This window comes from Mizuhopecten yessoensis, unplaced genomic scaffold (genome assembly GCF_002113885.1).
Source record: "Mizuhopecten yessoensis strain PY_sf001 unplaced genomic scaffold, ASM211388v2 scaffold716315, whole genome shotgun sequence".
Lineage (NCBI taxonomy): Eukaryota > Metazoa > Mollusca > Bivalvia > Pectinida > Pectinidae > Mizuhopecten > Mizuhopecten yessoensis.
Window position 1 is genome coordinate 428592 of NW_018480055.1, and position 16844 is coordinate 445435.

The 16844-nt window shown below is 35.4% G+C and overlaps 1 protein-coding gene and 1 non-coding gene across 2 annotated transcripts; one reads left to right on the forward strand and one right to left on the reverse strand.

Moving 5' to 3' along the window:
- Window positions 1–298: 298 nt before the first annotated feature.
- On the reverse strand, window positions 299–9764 carry LOC110442982 (CD63 antigen-like). The gene is made up of 5 exons (XM_021486886.1): window positions 9433–9764; window positions 4333–4521; window positions 3132–3416; window positions 2265–2348; window positions 299–1376 (listed from the first exon to the last, which is right to left on the reverse strand). Exons 1-5 carry the CDS (start codon window positions 9493–9495, stop codon window positions 1311–1313), a joined length of 687 nt encoding a protein of 228 aa, XP_021342561.1. The 5' UTR covers window positions 9496–9764; the 3' UTR covers window positions 299–1310.
- Window positions 9765–13419: 3655 nt separating this feature from the next.
- Trnar-ucg lies at window positions 13420–13492 on the forward strand. Its single transcript has one exon. It is a non-coding gene; the product is annotated as a tRNA-Arg (tRNA).
- The last annotated feature ends 3352 nt before the right edge of the window (window positions 13493–16844 follow it).

Sequence of the window (16844 nt, forward strand, 5' to 3'; positions counted from 1 at the left end):
TAACTACACTATCGTCCTCGCAACAGCTACGGGCACACAAAGACGAGGGCCTTAACTACACTATCGTCCTCGCAACACCTACGGTCATACAAAGACGAGTGCCTGGACTCCACCAAATAGGAAGAGAAATTAAGAAAGAACAAAACACAAAGATTTCGCAAGAAAATTGGCCCAGTTTTACAGAGCAAATTAATGGAATAGTGTGGCAATGGTACATCAGATAAGGCTTTTAAGTGTTAATCAAAATAAGGGAATTCATGAAAAACAACAAATAATGCAACTAAAAACAAACACAAGCTGAAACTTTAAGCATTTTAATTGCTTTTACTAACAGAAAATATAGCAAATTACAAATAAAAAAGGATGACAACAGATAATGGGCCCTCTAAACAGGTCAAAGATGATAGGATTCATCATTGTCAACCATGGTCGACCTTTCAACTTTGAAAGTCATTTGACTTGTGTCAATGTTTAAATATCTGTTACGATATTCAACCTTTTATAAACGTGAATGTCAATTTTGATTTTTCAACCTTGATCGTCCATCTTATCCTTCTATCTGAAATGTCGTGTCAACATTTTGACCTTGAACCAATCTTGAAGGTCATTGTCCTGACAACAACATTGTAAGGCTTGTCCTATCCATTACAATCTACAGATATTGTCCAGCTACATTTGCAGTGTAATAAAATACATTGTTAGTAATATGTGGTAAATTGTATCCCTCAACCTCTGACAGTGACCTAGGACAAGGTCAAATACGCAAGATTACTACGACAGAAAATAGTTTATGATGATTAAATGTCTCAACGAAAACAAGAATACTTTTCTTCACCTCCACGCTTGGATTTGATTTTTGAAAGTATTCCACAAGCATTTGTTTCACAATAAATGATACGATGTCAGCAAATGCCTGATGATGAAATGATGTCTTATCACAAGAGTTAAAAATATTTTTGTTGAACATATAGGTAAATCTCATTAAATTCTACTTAAATTCAAAATATATCTGGAAAAAATAAATTCCTTCAAATGACATGCACCATAATTTGATATCAAACGTTCCTTGTGAATTGATTGAAGAAATGATGTGTGGAAAGATGAAGAATTAAGAAGTTAGCATGAATTTCACGAAAAACATGCCTGAAAATTTAGTTTTAGCCCCATCACAAAAATGTTATAACTTTCTACACATCAGCAGAGATTGGATTGTTGATAACGCCCTCCCAGGAACTTCATTTTTGGGCAGCAGATGTAACAGAATGCCTCATTGGTCCAGCATGTTTCTCCTTTATCGTGTGATGTTAGTTTTACACAACTTCATACTCCTTCTTTAGAGCTCGGCCAAAGCAACAGGCAAACAGGATACCAACAATCTACAAAGTAAAATAAATCATTACAAGTTTGGTTTGGTTTAATTTTGTTTAACGTCCTGTTAACAGCTAAGGTGATTTAAGGACGTGCCTCCTGTGTGTAGTGTATGTATGCTTGCATTGTGTATGCAGGAGACCGGGTATGTTGGTGTGCTAAGTAAAACCTGAGGAAATCTGAATGAGTTTTAAGTACAATTTGTATATTAGGGTTCATTGGTCATACATTTGTTACATTAATAATTAAATTACGACAGATGCACAGTTTAGTAATAAATATAATAAATTTAAGTTTGGTAATCATCTTAAATTACCTATACTTAACCCTACTGTTGAACCTGAAATTACATCAAATGCTTTCAAACTGAGGGAATTAAGGAAACGTTGGGAACATACCCCTGTATTTTCCGTTCAGAATGCGGCTAAATTTCAATCCCTAATCCTAGCCAGGCAGTGGTGACAAATTTAATTAGATTTCTGTATTAAATCCATTTTACTTTTCTTCAATTGAAGATTTTTTTTTCTTTCAAAGAAAACTTTAAAGTTCTGATGCACGACACTGACCTATGCTGTAAAGTACCGGTAATCAAATTAAGTATAGAGATAAATCATAAACAGATTTTATTTTTCTATTTCGGACTGAACCAGCAATGGAGGTGGAAAGTTTATACGATGATCATTTGTCGGGGCTAATATTTTCATGTGTTTAGGCAGCAAATTTAAAATTCATTTTCATTGGTTACTGTTTACATAGTTTCTTCTTCTATTTTCTGAATTAGAAAAATCATTTTTTGTCAGAGGGCAGTTAGGCGAGATCAGTTTAGTACATAGCTCAGGTAAATACTCCCAACATGATTGTAACACAGGATTTTATCCTTCAGCCAGTTAACTTACCTGTACAAAAGCCAGCCCGATTCCAACACCGCCAACGATGAAGATCTTATCCTTTACCCAGTCGACGAAGGCATCCAGACATCCCTAAAACAAAGAGATTATTTGCATGACTACCTTGTGATCAGTGAATACACCATATTTCTAGCGCTGTATCCATGTAGTATCTATGGAGTTAATTAAGACCGGACGTTGGTGCATTGCGACTAATCAAAAAAAAAGAAACATAAGTCATAATGGTGAGGTAGGAAGACTTGAAAATGGTCAGAGATAACTAGTAAACCTCTATATCACGCCCCTCATTTGTCAAAATTAAGTAAAACCTCTATATAATGCCCTTCATTTATCAACATAAAGTAAAACCTCTATACAATGCCCCTCATTTGTCACTGCACCGTAAACGCTCTATAAAATGCTCTTTGTTTATCCCTATAAAGCACTTTAAGTGCCTTAGAACAATTTTGCAAATTATATAGGGCACTATAAAAATTTACATTATAATTATATTATTGCTAAACTGTAAAACCACTATACAATGCCCCTCATTTATTACTGTACAAAAACCTCTAAATAGTCCCCGGCGTTTGTTACATTACTGTAAAACCTCTATTAAACACCTTTGTTTGTCATTTTATAGCATAAGAAATTTAGCAATTTAAAGAGGGTGCTTTATAAATATTGTACATTATTGTGTTATTATTACACAGTAAAACCTCTATATAATGCCCCTCATTTATTACTGTACAGTAAAACCTCTCAATAATGATCCTCATTTGTCACATTAAAGTAAAACCTCTTATATGTCAAGTTTGATAGATCCACCACCCCTAAAATGGTCTGTGTAAACATTGCTCTTATAGTCGAACTTACAACAGAGTAAACTCCGCTTCCTTTCCCATCACAGGTTCCATCTGGCGGACAGCAGGAAGCGGGGACAGTGCCATTGTTAACGTTTTTCCAATCTTCTGAGCTGTTTGTACCACAGCATTTGAAGTCTTTTTGGACCAAATCCCAGATTGTGGGGTCAGCATCGTAGCGTTTCATTGAGTCGTTCATTAATGTCTTGACCCCATCTTCCACTTTGTCGTGGAGAACATAGCCGGCAATGCCTCCTGCGATCTCCAGGATGAAGACGATTCCCAGCAGTACAGAAAACTATAAAGTAAATGATCCATCAATTAGAAATATAATTTCATTCATTACCGGGGTTGAATATTTTTCGGCCTTGTCTGAAACCGATGACTTTTTATAATTCTAAAGCATAAAAATGGACAAGACAATGGAATTATAATTACTGGCATACAGGTGTGCTTAACACTCATGATCTGCAAACCTGTGTTATTACTAAAATGTCATAAATGATCTAATACATTTCATACAATCATCAAAACTGATGGTGATCAGAACATATTATTATAACAACACTATCAAAATCTTAAAAGTGAGAATTGTGAAAAATTTAATATTAAAACACGAGTACTACTTGAAAGCTAAAGAGCAAAAATAACCTACTTAAAATAATCAGCTTACTGCAGGTATAACAAAAATCTACTAAAAATGTTTTTACATTTTTTTAAACTAAGAAATTCTTAATTTTGTTGTGAATTTTATTTCTCCTATCTTTTGTCATTTTTTTGACATATTATGTGGATTTATACATTTTTTTTCTTTTTTTTTTCTTTCAAGTATCAAGTACTAGTTAACTCAAGTTTTACAGGGTGTTGGGTTTACGGAGATGTTTGAGAAGGACGTGTAGCGTATTTAATAATAGGCAGCACTACAAATTGTTTGAAGAACATGTATGACTGTAAAGCTACCATTTTAATAGAAACAGATCTCAATACAAAGTTTAACCAAAGTCAGCAAAGTAGAAAATATAGGTCACAGTGACCTACATTGGATTAACACTGCACTTCTGTAATACTCATCCGCTATGTATCCACAGTAGAAGATAGCCGACTGTATAACCATGACGATACATGGACGAACCCATGGAAAGGCAGATGTATGTTGCCAGGACAACTTTCAATTTACCTGCTATCACCATGTCAGTCAAACCACATGTACTTACGATCATAACACAGACATAATTTTCCTTCCATGCTCCACAGCAGCCAAAAGCAGCGATGAAGAAGATGATGACACCGACAGCGATGAGGAGTGCTGCGGCAGAACTAAACTGTCCTTCTACGAAGTTTAAATAGTCCTTGAACTGTACTTGGATGTATGTTCCTACTCCAATCAGAACGCATCCTACCACCTGGAAAACAAAACAAAATATAACAACTGAAATTTTCAACTTACAAAATAGGGTCAGGATATTAAGTAACAACCAAGGGTGGTCGGGTGGCGCAGTGGATAGCACTGGTCTTTCACCAAGGCGGCCAGGGTTTGATTCCCCAATTGGACATGAAAAGGTATGGGATCACCTGCCTGACCACATGGGTTGTCTCTGGGTTCTCTGGTTTTCCCACATTAAGACCTCCCGTGCGCTAACATCTGGCCCAACAAAAGTGATTGATATAAGTTGAAATAACTTGTTTCATAACTGTTGTTAAATAAATAGTTTATATTATTTTAACACCCGAGTGACCAACAAATAGAATGTCAACAAAACTTCACAAAAAATAACTTAAGAACCTTCTTCAGAGGTTCATCAGAGTACATTTTTAGGTAGTACCCTATTTAAAGGACCCATTCTCAACTGATAAAAGTGTCTGATTTTTCCAAATTCACCTCTTTAAAATTGCTAACTCTCTATTGACAATGTTCTCAAAATACAGCAGCATATTTAGGAAGGTCAGAATGATATGTTGTCATAACGACAGGCTTAGATAAAAGTTAAACAATCACGTGGTCATAGCGACAGGCTTAGATAAAAGTTTAACAATCTAATTTCATGTATTTAGAGTTGGTATATTGATTTTCCCAATTCAAATTTTCATACCAGGGTCCATTTCCCAAAAACCCTGTTCTTGATTTGTTTTTAATTATTTTTTTTTATACAAAAATAGAGCTAGCTGTACCACTCAGTGCCAGAAATGATGTACACACATTAAAGATGTCCAATAGGTCTATATATGCTGTACATATATACAGAAATGTAATCTAATGTCTATACAAGTACATATTCAATATAATGCTGGTACAAATGTTGCATGTAAAGAGATTTATGTTGTACATATGTATCGTGTAGACACCGACATGATAAACTTAGACATCGTATGACAGCAACAATGAACAGCTGTGACAGAAAAAATACAGAGGGGAATCAATAAACTAGCACTATTATATACAAAACAGCTAACAATCCATATCTTCATTTTCAGGAGTGTCATTCTGAAGCTATACTATTGTGCCATTTAGCCATTTTGGATGTTTTTACATCCCCAAGACAAAAAGAACATTTCTTGTGTTTCTGCTATATATCATTCTCAGAAAAAAATAGGGTCGATAGGTCGGCAATAATTGTTTTGGGGGGGGGGGGAATGTTTTTACGATGCTTCTATAGAGTAGGAGTTCTGACTTAAACAGTGCATATATCACTAAATGCCAATAGAAAATTAAGTGTAGGCACACAAATCTAGGGTAGGTAGGGTAAGCGGAAACAAGATTTTTTCATGTTTGGCCTAACAGGTTAATTAAATAAAGATTTTTTTCTAATTTATCGTTGATGGCCTGATAACACTTTTTAATAGGCAGCTGGTGTTATACATGTATAGTATATGGGGATTCATGTAATTTTTACACTGGCAACTGCCCAAAAGTAGTTAAGTTAACTATGACTTAACAAGATAGGTAAGTATCAAACAAGGAAATAGACCCAGTGTATGCATAAATAATGCAACGTTGTTTCGGTTTTACATGAATCATAACTATATAACCAGTTAGGCCAAACATTATTTATATGTCCCTGCAGGTTCAACAAACTCAAGTTTTTGTTTTCACAATTTATCATTTTACCCCCCTTTCTTAAAATTTGTTCAAATGTTAAGATATCTTGGTCATGTTTTTTCTAATGTATTAGATTATTTCAAATAACAGCTTGTTCAAAATGCTTCAAATGAAACTCTGGGAGAAGAATTGTCTCATATCAATTAGATAGTGAGAAGTCTGGAACATATACTACCAATACACATGTACAATAGCTAGGTTCTTCATTCATGGAATAGCGCTGGTCACATTCCTCGTTGTCACCAGTATTTATAAACAAGTACAAACGCAAGGATGACTCAGATGAAAGCCATTTGAAAGTCACTAATGTACAGCCAGGTTTAATTAGCTTGAACTGAACTGGATCTTTTACTGTCATGGTAAGATGACATTTTTATCTCTGGGCTTGACAGTTTAACCCTTTGACCACTGTGGACCATAATGGACTGACATCCAGATCAAAGCATGGAAGAGTTTTACTAAAGTTACAAAGGGGTGAAAGCTAAGGGTTAAAGACTGTCGGTCCACCAGGTAACCCGCACAACTCAGATCTGCCCATTACCTGGTCCGAGTGTAAATGTCTTCAGGGGTGAATTGAGTTAAATGGACTTTTTACACAAGGAAGTTTTCTTTGTATTAGAATAAAATGTCCAACATATAATTTGAATTGCTGAAAAAAAATCAGAATTTCTTTGGTCATCACGGGAATACCTTTTGTAAAAATTAAATCTAAATTAAAGGAAGATATTTGAGACCAGTATCATATTATAGAAGTGAGGTATACCTACATGTTTTGAAGAACTTTTCATATTTTACACAAAGTGATATTCTCCAAAGTTTTTGAAACAGATTTAAAACGCTTTTGTGCGTAGATTTAAAACGCTTTTGTGCGTTTCATGGTCTTTCCTTTGTATTGCTGCTTCCCTGTGTTCAGTGAACCAAGTCCTATTCATTGGATTTTAAACTTTTTTTCCAGCCCTACAGAGGAGCATATGTACACATTTGTGATGATCATATCTGTACTGTTATATACATGTAAAATATGATCAGGTCGGGACGGCTATCTTTCATAACGCATGTAAGTATAGCACGATATTCACTTATGAAGTATATCAGGGATTTACATCTACCCCATGTGAAATTCAAAGTTTCATCATATTCATGACTGCAATTTTATAATTTTAGTGATTTTGTTTATGTAACAACAGTTCTAAGTGTATCTCTATAATCTGATAATCTAATTATTTATACGCTATTTACAAGGTATAATCCACTCTAGAAGTTGTAGTATTAAACTGTCAAATCTATAACATTTGGTTTGTTTGTGTTTTATATCAAATTAAATTAACAGCTATGGTATTTTAAGAACGTGCCAGGTTTTCGTGGTGGAGGAGAGCTGTAGTACCCAAATAAAAAAACAACGACCTGCATGAAGTGCTTGGCAACTGCCCAGTGTTCTTAGGCCTCAAAAAACGTGACCCTGTGGAGGAGGGCTAGTAATGCTGTAACTTGTACCAAAAGAAAAATACTGCAGTACAATTACACCAAGGTTAACCATCTATTTACCCTAATTACTATATATGCACAAATGAAAATAATAATGATACATGGAGTTGTACATGTCTATTATTGTAGCGAAGCCTGACTGGATGAATTGCCAGTGACCAGGTAGTTCAGTTGGATAGAGTGTTTAGAGTCGAGTGGTCCCGGGTTCATTTCCCAGTCTGGCTATGCATTTTTTCCCTATCCTGATGCAGTGGTGCCTTTGACCAATTTTGCATCCATTCTTATAAGAACTAGGTGTACACTTGGCTAGGCATCACATCTGAACCTGTTTGTAAATAGTGTCGTCTTAGGGGGAAAGGACTTGGAAAAAGGAGGAGTGTATTGGAACGGGGCCTGAGTAGAGTGGGACCGGTTCAAATGCAAGAGAGCAGGGGCCTGTGTGTTTATGCGGAACATTTTTGGGTATAAATCCTGGTTGACCTGCAAATGTTTATGCAGGCCTTGCAAGGCTCGCCTGAATCATAAACTCTGGTCCTACAGGTTTAACCGTTTGGACTGCGATAAACTGAAACGGCCCAGGTCTATACTAAGCTCAATTGGTTAGTGTTTATCTGGTGTTCCAGAGATACTTGGTTCAAATCCTGGGCTGGTTGTGCACTTTTTCTCTAGCGTTATACCGATTTACATTGGGGGCTATATGGAAGAGATCAGCACAAGCTAGAAATGAAACCTATTCTGTATATATTTCTTATTACATTTCAAAGATTAAATTGTTAAAGTCCACCTTATAAAGGATTTATAAGGGATGGTGAGGTTTCTCGTCAGAAAGTTTGTGTCAGTTTAAACTGGTTAATGATTTATTCATAAAAAGAATATACTACTCTTTCTGAATAAAACAAATCAACAGGTGTTTGAAATTGTGTATACCATAGCACAATTAATAAGTGTAATTTTCTCACGAGGGCCAGATTCGATTTTATACTCCCATTGAATTCACTTTACTGTACTTTCACTTCCTATATAAAAGAGGAAAATTTTGGATAATTTCCCTTTCAACTTTCATTGATTTACTGCAGTAGGTCTAGACATTATTTTTTTAAAAGTCTAGTTAACAAGTTTTCCTTAGTTCCATGACTTCAACCGTAGCAATAACATGAAGGTTTCGAAAACTGCACTCAGCTCCAGACATTCGAGGGATTTATAACGCCATTTTGTCCTCCACCTGTATAGATAGATCCTAATGGTGACAATGGATAGCTAGCTAGTGGTACACATACAACATTTATATAGCAAACTGTCAGCGGAGGTTGCCGGGACATAAATTTGCGAGAACTCAAGTTTTAAATGGGCCACAAAAGTTTCTTATCGTTTACACAAAATAACGCTTTAGACATGTGTTTATATTCTATAACAGAAACATTCCAATTTAAAATCCTAACATTTTTCAGGCACTCCTTTCTGGCACCTCCCTAAACCGAAAAACCAATTTGCCACGTACGTAAAACCTGTAGACGAACACACCGATCCCCGAGATATTATAAACAAAACACAACGTTTGCTATATTATAAATATTACATATTCCTGGATAGTGACTGATTTTAAATATTTTGTCGCTAGCACAGTAAGGAGTCCTTGTCTTCAGCTGTCATTCCCGAATACACACAGTAAAAAGCTCGGGCGGAGGGTTACCGTATGTTCACATCATACCACCAATTTTAAACAACAACTTACCACGAATATAAAATTAAAAGCAAACAGAAGCAGTTTGACACATTTCATGCCTCCTTCCACCATTTTGACGGTTGTTGGTTGACAAACGAAGCAACAGTCCACACAACACGAAATTCCTTTACACTGACACTCTTCGACGTCAGTAATGAGCACAGATCTTGATCAACAGCTCCGCAAAAACAAATTTTCAATCTTTAAGATTTTCAGATGACAGGCTGTAGAAAAATATTATATACTAATATAATTTAAAAGTTCCGATATTATGCCTAAAGTACTCTGGGACAAAGCTGTATTAATGTCTGACTGACTTCGGCAGTACGGACTATATGTATTGCGGAATGATTTGGGACTTGGGTAAACGTCACGAGACTATTATTTATTGGAATACGTCACGAGGAGTACGCGATGAGGCCACAAAAGGGGGAAATCGGATTGAATAGCAATGATTGTACTTTTTATTTGTTGTTTTTCGGATTTTTTGTTTTTTAACGGATGTGAGGTAGTGATACATTGGAAGTTAAGTTGACAACATCTAATTCCGTGAGTTGACATAAAGCACACCCAGACAGAATAGATATTTCAATGTCACTAACGTACTATAAAATAGACGCTTTCTGTATACTTATTTATAAACTGCTATAATTTATGGACAAAGATGTTACCTGGAATGCAGTTACAGTTTTCTGGAAGAATAACCATCGTTGGTAATCCCTATTACTCAGTCTGAGTTCCCGAAATAACGGAAGTCTATACCAAAAGCGTGAACAAAATACGTACCCAAAGCAAGATTTTGAATTATATTAATTGTTCTAATTATGATATCAGTGACATACAAAGTTGTGTATGTGTTATCAATTACAAAAATAAACCTTCCAGAATGTTACACATATATCCCATGTTACCCTCATTAGTTAAATATCGCGTGCGGTGTTGCAATACCTACAGAAAAAGTCCAAGCACGTGGTTATTAAATTGTGACGGTATTCGGTGATTCAGGTTTAAGGGACGGACAGTTGTATGTGTACATGTTTGACCTGTTGTGATAGGTCCTAATACATATCTGACGTAATTACGATACAGGACATAGCAAAAAAGTATACTCAAACAGACTGGGGGGTTTAATTGGAATTTTAACTGATAAACATTTTAAAGGAAAAAAACCATGATGCGTGAAACACAATAAGATTATGTTTTACATATTTATTATTCTGTTATTGACACTCCTATGAATTATTTGTTAAATATTTGTTGATATGACATAAAGCCTTTCAGCCGCCTTCGTCCATTAAAATTAAATCAAAATTACTAAGGGTGGGGAAAGAGCCACCCCCCCCCCCCACCCCCATCCTCCTTTTATTTATTTCCAGACATTTTAACGGTGAAAAAACCTCGATGTATGAGATCACGAGGTAGCAGAGGCGTATAAAGTCATCTGTATGATATACTACGCCTCTGTGTGGGAGGGAGGGGTGTGGGGTTGTCCATTTTCAATATCTGTCTATAAAAAAGATAATGTCTATTGTAAATTTAGAATATGTAATGATATATGACCAATAGATTACGGCGGGGGAATAACATCCCTGGAGAAGGAAGAATCTGTAATCTTTGTAACCTTAATGAAATCGCAGATGGATTTCGTTTATGATTAATTGTAACAACCGTCAAATTTTACTTTATATGAGGATTTTTTTTATCCAAATACTATATTGAAAGACCTAGTATACTTAAGTTCAATACTCTATTCTATTGAGAAATTAGTCTCACTAGTTAAAATGGTCAAGGTTATAATTGACACAATTAATTAATGTTTATTTTCTACGCTGTTATCAGTTTATGAGAATAAAGTCTTTGCCATTATAGACTCATTACAACAACTAAGACGAAATCAGAACTAACTTTTAATGTTCTTGTTCTGTGATTTTTCTGGTCGTTAGAACAATGCGGCATTATTTCTTTCTTAATTTATACAACAATACCAATATTTTCTCTGTGATAATCGGAATAACGCAATGTTAATAAAAAATGAATAAACATGCGGTGCCATGGGGTAATTTTCACCGTTGAAAATGGGTTCTCCATATATTTTTGGTGCATTGATGCATTGTTGACATGCATTTCGTTTCGTAATTTAAAATTAAGATCTGTAGTGTAGGGAAGCAATCTGATTGAGCGGAGAACCCTAAAAATGAAAGTAGACGATGCTTTCATTATTAGGACATTTATTCTACCTATTTATAAATTGCTTCAACTCCGTTCATCCTAACTCCGGTTCGTCCTAACTCAGTTCATCCTAACTCCGGTTCATCCTAACTCAGTTCATCCTAACTCCGGTTCATCCTAACGCAGTTCATCCTAACTCCGGTTTGAACGCAGAGGTAGTGCATGTCATACCGGCACGCCCGTTTCAGTACACATAAACGTTATGCATTTAGAATGTACCGTAGTTATTTCATAATAATCGTGGTATTTAAGTGTCTGTACACATAGTGAACTACATAGTGAACTAAATGGGTACATAGCTTAAAGACTGGATATGTAGGGTCGTGCAGTCGAAATTGAAAAACACGCTTATCAAATGCCACAACGAAATTCGTCAAAGGTTCAAGTTCAAGTTCTTTATTAACTTTGAGTCTTGCGACTCATCAGTGTAACACATATACATGATATATATATATATATATATATATATATATATATANAATAAAGCTCTTCTTGAATTTGCAGCTTTAATGTATTTGGCCAATTTTGCTAATTCATTTGTGTTTTGTCCGTTAAATAACTGAATTAATTTAAACATGCTCGGTTTTTTACAATAGTACTTTTTTAAAAAATTCTCACGTAAATCAGAAGGTGGAAATGCGACGATGCCAGTATTGTGTTAGCTATTATATCAAATTAAGGCAGCTGAGCCAAGTCTAACTTATAATCAGGTCTTAAAAACAGTTTCTTACAGGAAGAATATGCCTGTCATAGTATAGCGCCTAGCCTAGATTAGTATGTGATAAAAAAAATGAACATCTGTCCCATACATCTTAATAAGCTATATAGACGTTATACTAATAACGGAAGTGGTACACGTGTCATTTGCGTTTAACAAGTTAAATTGACACCTGCTGTTAAACGCCTGGTTAGCATAGCTAGAAGTCGACGCAAAATTGTTAATCTATTATAAAAAAGAAGACAAATGATCAAAATCCAATCGTATCTTGTTTTTGTATGAAGATTTTATTATGATTCAAAAAGAATCAAAAGAGTAAAAAAACTTTTTATATATTTCTTATTTTGCACCATTACAAAATACTATTATATGCATGTACTTTAACGCTTCACTCTGAAATAGTGTGATGTGAACAGGTCGACAAAAATAAAAAATAAAATGATGCGGCACTACCTAATTTTCACCACAGGGGTTCGTCACAACTATGTAAAATACACATATATGTCAGGGGCGTAGCTAGGGCCATCGATATGTGTAAGCCTTTTGCATCAGTGTTACGTGATTTTGGCTTGAAGAAGGTATAACATATATCTTAAGTTAATACAAAGGTCAATTAAGATATTATCTTTATAACATGATGTCATATTTTGTTTTGTTTCAGTGGCTACATTTTTGACAAATGGCACACACCGAATTTTTATGTGTAAGCCCGGGCTTTATCTCTCTATGCCCCCGAATATATGTTATACCACGGAATTAGATAATCTAAGACCGGGTAAGGTACATATTTGTAACGAACCCCCGTGCTTGTTTGATTGAAGGGAAGTAACTCGGAAATGATATGTTATATTGTCTGAATTATTCTCCCTTTATCCTTGATAATCAACCTTGTAAGTTATATGGAAAATAAATAGTTTAAGTTAAACGTAGTATACAGATATGTTAGCATTAATCGATTCATCATCTATTTTATTTACACTGATTGTCGCGTATACATGTACTTTGTATGTAAAGGTTTAAATACCGTAATATCTGTTCATTTGTATGTGGACCGCGTGGCCTAATGGATAAGGCGTCCGACTTCGAATCGGAAGATTGCGAGTTCGAGTCTCGTCGTGGTCGATAGTCACATTTTTCTTCATTACATTATTTTATTAAAGAAGTTAGTATTCCATTGCAAATTAACCATCCGTATACTATTTTTTACTCCTCCCTGTGACATGTTTGATAAGTTATATATTATACCACTCACTTTATGTATAGTTTTCATCTGACATGGCGTATTACGTTAGCACGTAATCGTATTTTGTCTTAAGTGATATATACTCGTATATTTACATTCGAGTCACTTGAAATCAATTATGATGTAATATATGATTTATCATTTAAGAATTATCTATGGTGAAATAAAAATTGCATACAAATTGATTTCAAGTTATATCGATTTTTATGCAATACATTATATGAAATAAACATGGCGCATATATAACAATTTATCATTTAAATTAATGTTGTAATATAGATTGCATAAGAATTATTTCCAGTGACTTGAACGTACAAATAAGCATTTTTTTTTTTTAAATATTTGTCCTAGCCCACTGAGGGTCGGTTTTTAGGGAGGTAAGGAGTGGGGTGAAGTGGCGTTTGGACCTTCATCCCCTTCAATTATGAAAAACGACCTCAAAGACGCAATTCTGATAATCCCTTCAGAAAGCGTTGCAACTAGTCTTATCAATAGTAAATGATAAAGTCGTGGCATGAATTTGAGAGCGGTTTCAACTTAAAACGAAAGCTAATATTGAATTGTTTATGGTCAGGGGTTAGCGCGAACGCAGACCCCCACACTAAAAAATAGCGTACCCGAGTAATCCGCATTTGGGATTATCGCAGGGTTCAGCCCGACCGGAGTGCAATGGAAGGGCCTCGACCTGGGGGAACCGCCTGGATGATCACGGTATCCCCTGTACCAGGTAAGTATGATTTCAATGTGTACATAGGGCACTATAAATGATTCTGTTTCACAGTAAGCTATGGTTTTACAAAATTTACATATTTACATAATAAGTTATTGCATGCATACTACTATCAATTTGTATTTCATTGAAACTTTTATACAGATATGAATATTATATATTATGTATTATGGTAAAAAATAAATTGTTAAAATATTTTTGACTTTTCATAAATTATCGATTTTAAATACTTTTATGCGTCCCATTTATTGACCGTCGTCAAGGGAGGTAACCGCTACAACCGAATGGAAAGGTTGTGGTTGAAACGGTGGACAGTATACTTGATTCTTTCAAGGTTATTTAATGCTATTGTTTCTCTGGAGTTTTTCCTTTATGTTTAAAAAATGGCATTATAAGTACGCTGTATAAGGGCAATAATAAGCCTAAGGGTGACCCAAACAGCTACTGAGTGATATCACTATTTCCTGTCACTCTAAAGGTTTTTGAGAAACGTTTCCTTCTGAGACTTGAGTCCGCTAACCTTTTTATTTTGAGTCCGCTACAGAATGGGTTTCAGCCTCGTCTTAGCATCTTCGCTAGCCAAGGGTTGATCCGGTACGATCTACCTAGTGAAGAGTAGGTAGATCGTACCGGATCACCCCTTGGCTAGCGAAGATGCGTCTTAGCAGCACAATGACCTCTTTCTTGATACATGATACATACGCTGACGAACAAAGTTATACATTATTTACATGTTTTCTTGATGCCGCTATAGCATTCGATTGTATTGGCACTATGGGTTGTTTATAAAAAATGTATGATTAGGGGTTTGCTATAAAGTTTATTAAAATCTTAGCCTTAAAGTATCATGATATGTAAAGTGTGGTTGTGTATAAAGGTTTTGTCTCTGACTGGTTCCTTATAGAGCAAGGTACTAGGCAGGGTAGTATATTATCACCATGGTTGCAACATTATTTATCAATGATCTATTGGAAGAATTATGCAATTCAACGCATCCCTAATGTTAGAAGATGTGACGTTACTTGTCCGACACAGGCTGACGATATTGTACTTTTGTCTTATACCAATTGTTATCTAGATGTTTTGATGCCACAAAAACATGTATTGTAGTTTTTAATGAATCTAAAACATGTTATGCCAGATCTTCACGTACCTGGCGCTTGGGAGATGAAACTGTGAATGAGTCTGAACATACCACACATGGGTGAAGTGGCGTTTCAAATCGTGTTGTCAATTGTAATGCAGTTTCTATGTTGGTTTATTTCTGATATTAAATTGTTTATGGTCAGGGGTTAGCGCGAACGCAGACCCCCACACTAAAAAATAGCGTCCCCGAGTAATCCGCATTTGGGATTATCGCAGGGTTCAGCCCGACCGGAGTGCAATGGAAGGGCCTCGACCTGGGGGAACCGCCTGGATGATCACGGTATCCCCTGTACCAGGTAAGTATGATTTCAATGTGTACATAGGGCACTATAAATGATTCTGTTTCACAGTAAGCTATGGTTTTACAAAATTTACATATTTACATAATAAGTTATTAAATGCATACTACCATGAATTTGTATTCCATTGAAATTTTTATACAGTTATAAATATTATATATTATGTATTATGGTGAAAAAATAATTGTAAAACATTTTTGGCTTTTCGAATATTTTAGATTTTAAATACTTTTATGCGTCCATTTATTGACCGTCTTCAAGGGAAGTAACCGCTACAACCGAATCGCTACGTTAAGCAGCGGTGAGGACAGAACTTATGATTGTAGTAGGATATATATATTATATAATGTAACGTGTGCTTATCGCAACCTGATTAAAATACAGCTCCTCAATATTCTATCGTAAAAATGAGGAGCTGTATTTTAATCAGATTGTATATAATATTGCTGATAACTTACCAAACAATGTACTATTTAAAAAAATCAATTCCTAGCAGACATATTAAGTCTGTCCAAGAAATACCCAAAACTTTGTAAAATATATCTGGTGAGGTAACAGTTATATTTGTTTCATATATATATTGTATAAAAAGTGATTCGAATGTACAAATACTCAAAAGAAATTTTCTGAAATGTTTGTTTCAAATCACTGAGACCACTGGGAGGGAGGGAGGGAAGGATGGAGGGGGCGGGGGAAGTGGCGTGTGGATTTTCCTCCTCCTCAATTTTAAAATTAAACCACATCGAAGACAAAACACATTAGTTTGTAATGTCTTTATATAACAACGACATACTCATTATATGCTTCATGAACGTATCCGTTATACCAGTATTACAACTGAGCACCTAGTGAACGGCGACAGACATGTTTACACTATCTGAACTCCCAAACTCTGTAAATCTGTACAAAAAATATGAGAAATAACTCAAAAGGGTCTGACAGTATCTGAGGCTGTGCCTGACCCTACCCCCACCCCTCCGACAGTATCTGAGGCTGTGCCTGGCCCTACCCCCACCCCTCCGACAGTATCTGAGGCTGTGCCTGGCCCGACCCCCA